Source organism: Acomys russatus, chromosome 22, assembly GCF_903995435.1.
Source record: "Acomys russatus chromosome 22, mAcoRus1.1, whole genome shotgun sequence".
Classification (NCBI taxonomy): Eukaryota; Metazoa; Chordata; class Mammalia; order Rodentia; family Muridae; genus Acomys; species Acomys russatus.
The window spans coordinates 8765556-8779549 of record NC_067158.1 but is presented as its reverse complement, the minus strand read 5'-3'; the positions used below and the strand labels follow the sequence as shown (position 1 = coordinate 8779549).

The 13994-nt window shown below is 42.3% G+C and overlaps 2 protein-coding genes across 3 annotated transcripts in view; one reads left to right on the top strand and one right to left on the bottom strand.

The window, feature by feature from the left end:
- The window catches only part of Vps54 (VPS54 subunit of GARP complex), an 83545-nt gene extending 71342 nt beyond the window's left edge, over positions 1-12203 (top strand). Inside the window, exons 18-23 of the mRNA XM_051165357.1 lie at positions 1289-1376; positions 2032-2153; positions 2252-2332; positions 5903-6010; positions 7692-7786; positions 10924-12203. Coding sequence (XP_051021314.1) covers positions 1289-1376; positions 2032-2153; positions 2252-2332; positions 5903-6010; positions 7692-7786; positions 10924-11029 — 600 coding nt within the window. The 3' untranslated portion in view covers positions 11030-12203. The remainder of the gene's footprint in view (positions 1-1288; positions 1377-2031; positions 2154-2251; positions 2333-5902; positions 6011-7691; positions 7787-10923) is intronic.
- A 553-nt stretch (positions 12204-12756) lies between these two features.
- Ugp2 (UDP-glucose pyrophosphorylase 2) overlaps positions 12757-13994 on the bottom strand; it is a 49496-nt gene continuing 48258 nt past the window's right edge. For both annotated transcript variants that reach the window (XM_051165350.1, XM_051165349.1), the window contains exon 10: positions 12757-12967. In XM_051165350.1, coding sequence (XP_051021307.1) covers positions 12860-12967 — 108 coding nt within the window. In that variant the 3' untranslated portion in view covers positions 12757-12859. The remainder of the gene's footprint in view (positions 12968-13994) is intronic.

Here is a 13994-nt window from a genome sequence, read left to right as displayed (position 1 = left end):
AGGAAGCAGGGGAGTGGCTTTAGGAGGTGAGGGAGCCATTCAGCTACCGCCGGTGTTCTGCTGCAGAGCCGAGGCCAAGGCTGGAGGGTTGGATCTGGGCAAACAGAAGGAGGTGAAAGTCTGCAGTGGCCTACCTGGCTTCTTGACAGCAGTGGCCTATAGGTTAGCAGGGTGCTTTATTCTTTCAGACCTCTAATTTATCAGTTACTTTGTCCATTGAGAAAATTTGTTTATCAAGAAATTTTTTTTAAACCTTTGAAAATAGGATTTTCCATGGTGAAGAGAGCACAGTTTGCTGTGCAACTGTGAGGACCAGAGTTTGAGTCCCAGCACTCCCATGAAAGCAGGGTGGGCCTGGAGACCCACCTCTACGCCAGCCCTTGGCAGACAGACAAAAGGATTTCTGTGGCAAGCTCATTTGCTAGAGAATCTAGAATCAGTGAGCTCCAGGCTCAGCTGAAGAAGCTGCTCAGTAGGAAAATGAAGAGCTATAGTGGACACTTTCCACCTCACCCTCTGCCCTCTACATACTTGAACACACGTGCACCACACATGTGAACACACATGTACAGAGAAGTACAGGACTTTCATTGAGTGACTGAAACTAGGGTTAGAGAGATGGCTTAGTGGTTAAAAGCACTTGCTGTTCTTGAGGAAGATCTCAGCTGAGTTTCCAGCACCCATGTGGGGCTTTGGGCATCTGTGACTCCAGTTCTTAGGGGTCCATCGCCTCCTCATTACCTGTATAGACCCAGGCATGGACATGGTGCACGTACATAAGTGCAGGCAAGCCACACACATAAAGTGAAGTAGATCGTTAACAAAAGAGTGATTGAAACTGAATTGCTTTTGTATATGTAAATTAGAGATTAATTTCTTTAATAAAAAAAAAAACCCTGATTTTTAGATTAAGATTTCTCAGTTTTTTCCCCAGCAGAAGTCAATATTGAGTATACCTGTCCTGTTCCTCTTTTAATTAATGCAGAAGTAGATTCTAATTCCTTTTACAAGGAAATTCATGATGCCAAGCATTGTTGGAAAGCACTTTTAATCTCAGCACTTTGGAGGCTGAGGCAGGAGAATTGCCAGCCTGCAGTATATAATGAGTTCAGGCCAACATGCAGCATAGAGTGAGACCTCTTCTTAAAAAATAAAAAAAAATCAACTAAAGTATAAATCCCTGGCTTGTGATGAGAGGGTGAGTAGAGGAGGAGTGTGCTTGTGCCCGTGCGGCAGTTAGCGCTCTGATGAGCTGCTCAGAGTGACTGTCTCCTTCTTCCCTTGTTAGTACTTCAACTCCAGAAGCTGCCAGTTAGTGCTTGGAGCTGGTGCATTGCAAGTTGTTGGACTAAAAACAATTACTACAAAGAATTTGGGTATGAGTTCTTCCATTTAATTCCTATACTGAGGGTTAGGATGATGTCACTTCTGTGTCATGCTTTTATGCCCGGAGAAGAGGCATTGGCCTTCTCTGTGATGGGCTTTGGCACGGTGCTGGTGGGGTGTGTGTGTGTGTGTGTGTGTGTGTGTGTGTGTGTGTGTGTGTGTGTGTGTGTGTGTGTGTGTGTGTGTGTGTTTCTTTGGAGTTACCACTGTTCTGAGTTGTATATAATGTGTGTAAATAATTTGGGAGAAATATGCATTAAAACTTTGGGTTCTGGGCTCGGGGACATATGCCTGTAATCCTAGCACTTGGGAGGCAGAGGTAGGTGGATCTCTGTGAGTTCGAGGCCAGCCTGGTCTACAAAGTGAGATCTAGGACAGCCAGGGCTACACAGAGAAACCTTGTCTCAGAAAACTAAACCAACAACAGGTACTTTGGGGGAGAGAACCAGCTGTGTCAGTGTCCTCTGCCTGCTAACAGGTCCAGTTAGAAAGCATATGTTCGTGGCCTTCTGCCATGGTGCTTTTCATTTGTGAAATAAACTGGAATCTGTATAATTACTGCAAAAGTCTTTATGTAATTTGGTAACATAATTAAATCAACTAATATCTTTGTTTCTCCATTACACATCTGCTCCGCGATCGCAGCCCTCTCCTCGCGGTGTCTGCAGCTGATTGTGCACTATATCCCTGTGGTCCGGGCTCACTTTGAAGCTCGCCTCCCCCCTAAGCAGTGGAGCATGCTCAGGCATTTTGATCACATCACCAAGGTACTTTCCACCCAGTTTGTCCTAGAAATCGATTCTTTAATGGTTAAGTATTTAGAGACATGCCTTGGAAAACTTTAAAGTATTGTTTCTCATTGCAGGATTACCATGACCATATAGCTGAAATATCAGCCAAGCTTGTAGCGATAATGGATAGCCTATTTGATAAGCTGTTATCAAAGGTAATGATTTTTATAAATGATTAAGCTTTGCATAAAATCAAGGCACCGTGACTTCCCTTTTTATAGAGAATTCTATGTATATAGGACGTGCTGAGAGAATCTAAGTGTTTATAAGATATTTACCAATTGGTCAAGTTTTTAATTTTTTTCTCCAGGAAAATATGGTGGGGTGAATAAGGGGATAAAGACAGGAACGACAGAAACCCTACCCAGAGGGGTTTCATGTTGGCTCTGCTGACTTTTTACCCATGAAGAAGAAAAAAAATTACCTGATAAACTTTTTAAATATTCCTATCTTCACCTATATTTAAATATTTTATAATAAATTTGAAGTAGGCTGGTATTTCATCCTCAGACACACACACACACACACACACACACACACTATATCTATCTCTCTCTCTATCTCTCTCTCTCTCTCTCTCTCTCTATCTTCCAGGCCAGTGAGAAATGCTGTCTCATATATAAGATGGCAACACCTGAGGAATGTCACACAGGGTGCCCCCTGCCCTCCCTGTATATCTACCATGTCACAAATAAAGTCTTCACAGACCACTTTCTTGCATAAGTATTCGCAGTTAGCACACCTGGTGATGTCCCCAACAGTTCTCATATGTGGGGCTTAGGCAGTTGACTGCGCACACGTTTTCACTGTAATTCATTTGAACAGACTTCTCTACGGGATTCACTTGTTATATTTGCTGATTGTGTCTCTCAGAGTTTTTTGTGTTAGTAAACTTGAGTCTTCCCCTGCACGTGTTTGTTTTGTGCTTTAGTGTTTCTGACTTGGAGAACGTGGCTAGGTCTTAGGCAGTGGCGTCTCTCTCATGTGCCTGGCTGCCTGGCATGCTGCATCCCTTGTACTAACAAGTCTGTCTGTCTTGGCTGCTCCCTGCCCGACTTGCTTTCCTGTGTTGCCTAGAAGTTTGGTCTTGATTTTAATTGGGAGACAGGCTTTGTTAGGGTTTGTCTTTTAGTTGTTAGCTTGTCATTTTCTTGCCTGAAATTTTAATTTTGAGAATATGTGCCACAATAATATAATCTAGGGTGTCTGAAGAAGCTAATAAGGGTGCTTTTTCTTGTATTGCCTGAGTCTGTCTCTGATTATACTGGCAGCTAGACTAGTTAATCTCTTACTCACTTATGTAGTAATTACGTGCTAGGTAGCAGGGCTACACACAGTGGACCAGTCTCCCATCTGGTTCTCAAATAGCAAATATCTGGTAGGGAAAACTTACGGTACTTCAGCAACAAGGAACATATGTGACGCATTAGGAGGGAGGAGATTCAGGGTACTGGGGCTTTCACTGCTGTGGAAGGCATGGCTACAGGCTGGGGAGAAGACAGGGAAAGTATTTCAGCTGTTGCAGGCATAGAAAATTTGCTTTATAGGTGAGAACAGGGCAATGAAATTGATATGAAAAGTCTCTGAAATAACATAAGAAAACATGTTGGAAATCATAGGAAACCAATTCTGTGTCAAGAGTTAGTCCCAAGTTAAGTCTTATGCTTGCTACAGACTAACTAGCCAGGGAAGCACCTTCAGGGACTTTTTAGTTGACTTTAAACTCTAGATAGGAACAGTAGAAATGATCTCAAAGGGTGGAGTGAGAATTCATGACGATTTTACACATATATGTACGTGTATAATATATATGCATTTGGCACACCTTTTGTCTTTCAGCATGTATTTGACTGTAGCAAGTTTTAATAAAGGCCGGCTGCTAATATTCTGCTGTTGTTAACAGTAACAAAGGTGACAGCTTCAGTTTGCTAATGCACTGGGCTGCACACAGAGGAATGGGTGACATACTGGAATAATCTCTATTGCTAGAAATCAGTTTAAATCAAGTTGACATCTCACCCATTTAGCCTTGCCGGGCCACAAAGGAAGAGGATGCAGGCAGTCCTGATGGGACTTGCTAGGCTGGGGTCAGCTGGTAGGGAGGAGGGCTCCCCGTTCTGAGGACTGTGGGGCAGGGGTTAGGAGAGAAGAGGGAGTGAGGGAAGGACTGGGAGGGCACGAGGGGGCGGGCTATGATTGGGATGTAAAGTGAATAAACTAAAACCCAAAAAAGGTTTAACTTTTAAAATTTCACCCTTTTAAAATACACAATTTGGTGACTTAAAACTTACAAGGAATGAAATACCCATACTCAAGATATAAAAACTTACTGACAGTCCTTCCCTTAGGCACTTTTAGTTTAGTTTTGCCCTTCCCAGGAGGCCTTTCATATGGGGTCATAGCCTCGTGCCAGACTCCTTTTGCTCAGCATAGTGCTTTTGGAATTGGTGGACACAACCTAATTCTTACATGCGAATAAAAATAACCTTTAGAAAAGGGGCACTGTGGGATCTATGATGAAGAAGCTGCGCTTGCTGACTGAAGAAGAGATGGCCAAGAGGAGAAACCTAGGAAGGCACAGTGCCTCCGAGCGTTTGCAGTGTGGGGTGAGGTGCCGCAGAGGGAGCCGGGAGTGGTGCTGTTTGGACGGTAGCATGCTTTTAGTGAGGTTTTTTTCCCCCAAAGAGAAGTTTTAGAACACTGTTAGAGTAAGGGAAGCTCTCTGGTTTGATAGCAAAATTTAAGGGTTGTAGATTAATATTGTATCAAGTTTAGGGGACTGGAGGATGCAATAGGGAAGGGAAATGGATGATGGATTTGGCGGGGGCAACGGGGTCGGTATTCGTAGGGCTGCCAAAACAAATGACTATAAGTGGGTGACTTAAAGGAATCCTCAGTTCAGGTACTAGTGAGGTCCGGCTTTCCATAAAGGCCCCTTTTTTTCTGTGTGTGATGCTTGCTGAGTCTGTAGCACTCCTTGCCTTGTAATAGAGTATTCCGGTGTCTACTTGTCTTCACGTGGCTGTGTTCCCTTTGTCTCTTGTGTCCAAATTTCTTCTCCCAGTAGGATAATTTGAAACAAAACCAAAAGTCCAGAAGCAGTAGTAAATTTCTGTGAGAGGCCGAGAACTTAGTTATCACCTCTTGCTGGTGGTGGTGTGAAATGGTGCAGCTGCTTTGGAGTGTGATTTGGTGTCCCTGATCAGTTAACATGGAGTCCTCGTGCCCCACTGACTTTGCTAGATACGCCCAAGAGAGTGAAAGTAATATCCACAGCAGAAGCTTCAGCCAGCTGCTCCTGATGGCAGAGCTCACAAGAGCACAGACTCCAGCAGCGGACAGCCGGGGAGGGTGTGCGCTGTTCATCGTGCAGCACATCAGTGGTAAAAGGGATGCAGTGCACTTGCACGTCACAAGACAAACCAGGCAAGCAGCACTAGGTGAAAGAAGCCAGCCACAAAAGTCACACGTTTTCTCACTGAGTTTATATGAAAAAGGTAGGAATTGAAGGAGCTTCAACTTAAACTCAGTTTTAAGGTTGGAGGCAGCCTATGGTCTTAGCTACTAAGCTGTTGTGTTCCCCATAAAGTAGATGAAGATGTGAACAAAAGTTCCTCAAGATGTGCATGGGTAGCACAGGCCTCAGCTGAAGACCGAAGTGTTGGATGCACTGTAGTCCAGAAGACTAAACACGGTGCTCTCTCTCTCTTTTTTCCCCTACCCAGTATGAGGTGAAAGCTCCGGTTCCCTCCCCATGTTTCAGGAATATTTGTAAGCAAATGACAAAAATGCATGAAGCAATATTTGATCTTCTTCCTGAAGAACAAACACAGGTGAGTGGTCACTCTGCAAGCCACCTTTGTGGTCTTGCATTTTACATCAGTACCAGGAGTTTTGCACATGCTTCTGATGGGCTAAGCGCATGTTCTAACACGGTTGCCTCGGAAAGCGCGGATAAAATGTTGCCTTGTTCTGTCAGGGGAGAACTAAGCTTAATGTCAGTAATTCTGAAACGTAGATCTGCTGTTCACCCACTTCTACTTACATTGCTCTTGATGTTTGTGTAAAAATCAAGAGTTGGCATTTATCAATGGATTCTATAATGCTATAAATTGAGATTGTAGTGCAGATCAGACGTGGCAGGAGTTAGTGATGGAGTGCCTAAGGCTAGCGTGTGCGTGAGTAGTCACTAGTGCTTACTAGATGAACATGAGTGATCTAAGTAAGTTGCAGTGTCTCACCTGTGACAAGGGATGGGATGAGAGGTGTCTGCCTCCCCTGCTGGGGCCTCGATGCCACTGTGCCCTTGTTTTTTCTGCTGTGAAAACCTCAGAAGTCCCAGCATTTCATCCCTTCCTCATTGTATTCATCTAACTTACTTCACTTCAGCTGGGTGCTGTCATTCAGCCGAGTGCTAGAATATAAACCTAGTGTGTAACAGGGGGCTTAACTTCGTTGGGATTTTTGTTATCCAGACCTTTCTTTCTGCGGTTTATGTATGCATGGAGATGGTGCTGGAGGAGGCAGCATTCGTAGTGGTCCATGTTCTTGCATCTCCTCGCGGCCTTTCTTGTGCTCTCTTGTACTTGGTTCTACACCTGCGTTTCCTGTGCCTCACAGTCCCTAGGTTTCTGTAATGACATTAGCCTCATTGTTGAGCATCATCTAATTCCCTTGGGAGGACAGCAGCAGCAGCCAGGGAGCAGTCCAGGTCTGCCTGGTGACCTGATGCGTTTATTAGGGTTACTTCTGGGGGTATGGGTGATTCAGAAGCAGCTGCCTCACTGGAAACCACCCAGCAGCTCACAGACGCTGCACTCCTGGAGCGCCCTCAACAACCGTCGAAGCCTGCAGGGGCTCCAGGAGTCTGAGCAGTTGTTGCTGCCTCTGTACTGGTGTGTGTGTTTGGAGGGCAGGTCTTGTGACCCTTGTAACTCTGAGCCTGGGAGCTGGGCAAGCCTCTCTCCTCCCTCTAGGAGACATGGTTCAGTTCTGAGGAGATAGCTACATGCCTTCTCAGCTGACAACTCAGATTCCTTCATCTGAGCCTGTAAATACCAGCAACTGCCCAAACTTCCACAGGTGATTTATGTATACACATTCCTTTGAAGAATAGATTATGACAAATTATTTCCATAGATGAATCATAGAGTTTTTAGGTTGTCATTAAAAGGATGAAAGTGGCTTTACCTCTGTCATATCTTGTCACCCCACCAAGTTCCTAGTAAAAATTGCCACTACTTTGTCTTATTTTTAGCTTGTTTTGACTCTACATATCCCTCAGAAACTGCTAATATACACAAAGGCAGTGTTACTGCTGAGCAGGGAAGAAAGCTTCTGTCCAACTGAAGGGAAAACTGTAGTGCACCAGCAGCTCAGCAGTTCACAGGAGCATCCGAAAAGCTGATGTCAAAACAAAGATCTAAAAAAATGTTTCTTTGCATATTAACAGCAGATACTTACAACTTCTATTTCAGGAGAACTTTAAGCATCTTACTTTTATTTCTTTTCCAGATGTTATTTTTAAGGATTAATGCAAGTTACAAACTCCACTTGAAGAAGCAGTTGTCACACTTAAATGTAATAAATGATGGAGGACCTCAGAACGGGTATGGGTCTCACTGTCCCCACACGCTCCCATCCTGAATTGCTTCTTTGTTAATCTTAGTGGTGTCCTCTTCTGCTGCTCCCACACTTAGGAAGAGAACCGTGAGGTTCTCCTGTGGCCACCTTTGTAATCTCCCCACCGTCTGTGTGTGTTAGGTTTGTCAGTGCTCACCTCCTTGCTGGACCTTACAGACTAAGTGAGGCAGTGTGGTCCACGCCTCCTCTCCAGATGTCCAGCGGTGCTGCTCTGTCCCCATAGGACTTGGAGCTCTACTCCAGGGCCCCTGGATTAGAGGAATGGCCTCATTTTGTGGTTCTGAAAATCAATCATTGTTGTTGAAATAGTGTGTATTTAAAAACATAGGATTCCTGTTTTATAAACTTTGGGGTAAGCTCTAGCTCTGCCACTTACTGGCTTTTACATAATTCTGAACAGTCACTTATGTAGGCCCGAGTTTTCTTAGATTTCCTGTTTTAGGTTTTTGTTTGAGTTTTACACGGGGACTACGTCTTGCTTATGTACACCAGGCTAGCTTCAAACTCAAGATCTGCCGGCCTCTGCCTTCAAGTGCTAGGTGTCAGGGTGTGTGGTAAGGACGATGACTTCAGAGCAACAACAGAACACTTTTCTTCCTTTTGTGAAGAGACTTGGAAGATGAAATCCCGGGGCTGTTTATGCTGTTGAATGACACCGCACTTGCCTTCCATCTGTGAGGCCCTGGCTTCAGTCCCTAGTAACATGGGCTGCGGGGGGGGGGGGGGGGGGGGGGGGGGGGGGGGGGGCGGAGAGCAGCTAAAAAACAAAAACACCAGTCACTTGTTAAACTTCCTTTGGTGTGCCACATACTCATCTTTTTTAAAAAACATTAAGTATATGGATGTTTTGCCCGAGGGACTTTATGCACCATGGACTTACCCTGAGAGGGGGGGAGGGAGAGAGGAAGAGAAGAGTGCACATTGGGTCCCCTGGAACTGGAGTTAAGAGTTGTGAGCTGCCATGTGGGTGCTAGGGCAGGTCCTCTGCAAGAACAAATGCTCACAATGGCTGAATCATCTCTCTACTACTATGTGAGTGACATAAACTACTGATTATAGGCAGAGAAATTTCTTATTTCCCTTTTAGAAACCAGAGGTACCTAATAACAATGTCTTGATTCAGAGAGCCAATTAGGAGTAGTCATGGAATGATCAGCGTCAGGTCTGCTGTGGTTACTGTGGGGGAACAAGGTTGGGCTTCGTGCTGTTCCTTGTCATTGAATTCATCCATCCAAGTAAAGTCAACAGCTGAGCACTTAGACCTCTGCTTATTCACACTGGGCCTTGACTTCCCTTGTATAAAGTAATGTCACTCCAAGAGTGACTGGAAAATTGCATATTCTAAATGAAATCATATAGAATCAAACCCAGTTGTTAGCTAAATATTGTTCATGATCCATTCTTTTGCTGTGAAGCTGTTAGCAACTTGGCTGGTCAAGCTTCATATAGATCAGGAAATTATGACCTTTTAGGGTCATAAGTTTTCTTCCAAATTTGGATTGTGAGTGGGTTTAGAAACATTGCATACTTAGTTCATCTAAATTGCTGCTCAAAAGTAAAGGCTGGAATAGATAAGATCTTTTCTTTTTTAAATGTGCTTCTGGGTTTTTCTTTTCTTTTTTTTTTTAAGATTTGTTTATATATTATATATACAAGTGCTCTGCCTGCATGTGCAGGCTAGGAAAGAGCACACGATCTCATTATTGATGGTTAGCATATGATTGCTGGGAATTGAACTCTTACTTTGGAAGAGCAGGTAGTGCTCTTAACCTCTGAGCCAACTCTCCAGCCCCCTAGATAAGATTCTTAATTTAAATATTCCTAGCCCAGAATGATCTGTAAAGTGTTACTTTCCTTGTTGGCCACTGGGAAGGAAGAACTGCTTTTCTTAGGGTAGGAGTTTTCATATATTCTACCAGCATTTGCTGTGTTACAACATAAGGCCTACATGGTGTAAGTGACTGTAGTGGCTGTTAATGAGTTAACTGTGTCGACAGCTAATTATTTCATACATACTACTACTTTACTCCCATTCTATGTTGGTAAGCTACTAAAAACTTGACAGAATTATATTTTATTTGCCCATTTAGAAAGTACAGGTGTTTTGTTTTTAACAAATGAATTAAATTGTCCATATCACCTATACCATACTATAATAATTTGCATAAAAGTTCTTTGGTAGTTCTCTGAGTCATTTTGTGTGTAGAGAAAATTTTTGCTCTGCTCACATTGTTCTTTTTTACAATTTCATTATCTTTCATTTGGGCTAAGGAGATAGCGATCGCCTAGTATTCGCACGGCCTAACGATCAGTCCCTATCCCACCTCCCCCAGCGTGCTGCATAGACGTGTGTGTGTGCTCAGTGCTCTAACAGTTTGTTTTCCAAAGTTTCCTGAATCCTAAAACATGCCTGAATTGGTGATGGAGGAAGAACGTGAATAAAATAGTATCAGCGAATCAGCACTTAAAACAGAATAAAAATTAGACTGTAGTTTGACAGAATCACAGGCTAAGGAGATCTTGCTTATTCAGTTCAGTGTCTGAAGTAGGAGCTTTTTCAGGTGTAGGTGTAACTCTGGCAAGTTGGCACACAAAAGTGAAAGACAGGTGTGTGTGTGTGCTCAAGAGGGAATCCACAGCCTTATTCATGCTACGCTCGATACTGAGCCTCGGTATCAAGTTTGCTATTGAGTAGTGCTTGCCCACGAGCCCCGCTTTCATTTAATTTCTAGGTACTGCCAGGAAACCCAAGCTTGCTTTGAGTCTGTCTCCCTATTGTAGCCGCATGTGCATGTTTTAGTGACAGCCGGTTGAAATTATTTCAGTTTAACTTATTAATTTCTTTTAGTTCATGCTTTTAAAAAATCTGATCAGGGAGAATTTATCATGAAACTGACTACAAAAGGCACTGATTTAGTCCTTTCCAAACATTACCAAATTGGCCCTTTGATACTAGGGATCTCCTAAGTGTCAACATCTTCATCCCTAGCAATTCTTTATTTAAAAATATTCTAGTAGCTAGGCTAAGCATCTGAATGTTGCTTCTTTAATTGTCTGAATAGGAAGCGTTAAATTTAAAAGTACCTTTCTCCCTACTGTTTAGGTTGGTAACGGCAGATGTAGCTTTTTACACTGGAAATCTTCAAGCCTTAAAAGGCCTTAAAGATCTGGATCTAAATATGGCCGAGATCTGGGAACAGAAGAGGTGATGGCAGACTGGAAGCCCGGGCAGTTCATCTGACTACGGGATGTCTTTGTGAAGAAAATCTGGATACCTGGTGTTTGAGGAACTGAACCTGGGACCCACAGTGAACTGAGGCAGGGGAAGGGAAAAGAAGCATCAGTGTTGGGAACTGGATTCAGTAGGCTCTACAAAGAATGCCATTTTTGTGCATCCTTCAGTAAGGAGTAACTGATCAGGTGTCTATAACATTTTTCATTCTCTCTGGAAACAGACTCAGGTTTCTTTGGACCAAATCCAAAAGAACACATAGCTGTAACACAGCTGTAGTTGCCTAGAATGCTCTGTATACTTTATATTAAAAATGCTCTGCATTTCTTCCAGTGCAATGAAATTCATATGGTGTCCCACCTTATTTAATGATGGTACAATTGAAAATATTAAAATCTTAGTCAAACTCTGTAGAAAGTTTTCTCTATGAAAGTAAAGCTGTTTGAAAATTATTTTTTTACAGATCTTTATAAAAAATAAACATCTTTTGATTGCTTGGATTTAGGAATTCAGTTTTTGTTTTAGTGACCAATGTCAAGTTTCAGGTTTTCTATGTTGCATATTTAATTTTTTCACTACCACTGTTAAGTCTCAAAATGCCTCAAAATGCTAAATACATGGAAGACTGATTATAAGGAATAAAGAATATTTGCAGTTACTTATGCAACTACTAATTTAAATACTTTGCAGAACATACACAAAGGTATGGTTTAATAGCGGTATTTATAAAAGTATCTATGAAGGGCTTGGGGCTGCATTCTGTTTTTTCCTTGCTTTTTTATTTCTAGCAGAGGCAAGAATACATATTCATATTATTATATGCCTACTTATCAGTTCTCATTTAACATTTAGGTAACATGAAATATGGCCCTCTTGGATTCTTGCTTTTAAAGTACTTCTGATACGTATATAAGCAAAGACCAGGGATAAACAGAACTTTTAAAATACAGGCTGCTGTGTTGGGGCCAGCAATACGAGGTCAATGAGTAAGCGATCTGAAGACTCTAATGCCCACCCTTCAGAATCAGAATCGGCAGCACTCTACAAATGAAAGTGCCTGTTTCTCACACCAAGAATCTTGCCTAACTCTGTTAGAGTGCCTAATCTGCTGATGATAATGTATAATCAAATAATCTTATTTCGTGGGGGCTTTTTTTGTTTTGTTTTCTCAAGAGAATTTAAAAAAATCATTACAGAGGTATGTCATTGGTTCTTAAACTGTCAAAAATAAAGGTGTAAAAAATCATCAGGCTTGAAGGGCAACTTTTTTCAATGGTGCAGAGTGCAGTATACTTCTGTGGAACGCATGGTGGGCATCGCAGTTTTAGAATCAGATGAAGAACATTAAATACCTTCAAGTTCAGTTCCTGTGTCAGTAAGTGTGTTTAGTCTTAGGGCTAGTAATAAAACAGCGAGAACAAACCTTCCAGTCTTCACAGAGTAAGCACTAGACAGCACAAATAAAGGCATGGGTTTTTTTATTTTTTAAATCAAAGGCAATTCAAAGTGACCATCACTGAAGCTTTTGTTAAAGATCTGCAGAGCTGGTCCAGTTCTAAGATTAAATAATATTGCACTTGAAGAGGAACTAATGTCTAGGCTTGTCATCAAACAAGGAAAGTATCGCTTCACCTATGCTTTCCTTAGACTAAAAGCTCACTGCAGAAAACTACTTCAAAAATCAACACTGCAGAGTATAGCACAGTAAATAAAGTACCTGTTTACTTTATAATCTTAGATAAGTACATTTATTGTAAGAAACTCGTTCGCCCATAATTAGTATAAAGTGTGTCTGGCAGAGCTTATTTCAGTGGTCCAGGATCCGAAGATTTCCAGATACGATCTTGTTCTCTAACACTGCTCCAGGGGGGATGTCAATTCTGTCACCATGATTTGCAATAATGATAACTGTTCCCTAAGAGAAGAAGAAAAATCTTAAAATCAAGCTCGTGCTCAACTCTTTTTACAATGCAAGTAAATTCAACATGGAAGGTCAAAAACTTCAAGGAAAATGACATGCCCTCCATCACAATCTTGGCGTTTCTGGACTCCAGTCTCCTTAGACGTGACAGCAGAAGTGGGAAGCAGATGCAAGCTACAACACAGATGGCCCATCTTCATTCAGTCTTAGGAAGTAAAGGTATCTGGCATTCATTACATACAGGGTTGGTTTTCTTGTATGTGTGTTAGTGCACCTGCACATGTCTATGGCGATCAGAGGTCAGCCTCAAGTGTTCTTCATGTGCCATACAGTTCTCTTTGAGAGAGTTCTCTCTTCCACTTTGCTGGAGCTCAGTGGGTAGTGAGTGACATGGTGAGGTAGCAGGTTAGGCTGGCTAGCAAGCTCCAGGGATTTGCCCCTCTGCTTCTGCAGTGCAGGTGTGACAAACACTACCGCGTTTTGTTTTCTTTTTTGTTGTTTTTGTTTTTTCGAGACAATTTCTCTGTGTAGTCTTGGCTGTCCTAGACTCATTTTTGTAGACCAGGCTGGCCTCTAACTCACAGCCTGCCTCTGCCTCCCGAGTGCTGGCATTAAAGGCGTGCACAACCATGACTGGCTTCGCCATGTTTTCTTATGTGGGTTCTATGTGTATGTCCTCAACCCCCTACCTCTTCCATTTTTGTTTTTAAAGAACACTTACTGGTAACACTTCTTATGACTTAGTGAGATTTTTAGATTCTCCATGAATACTTCATTGTGTATACTGCTTAATCTTTCATTTAAGCAAATAGCCTTAATGTACAAGAACACTTGAAATATCAATATACGGTTTTTTAAATAAGATTATGCAATTAGGAGAAGGCAAGTGTATCTTCAGCTTTAATATTAGCTACCCTCCATATTTCTCAAGAGGAATAGATCATTTGCTATAAACAAAGCTGTTTTTCTATTCTCGGACTTCTTTATTGAGCTAATGATCACAATGCTAATAGAGACTCTA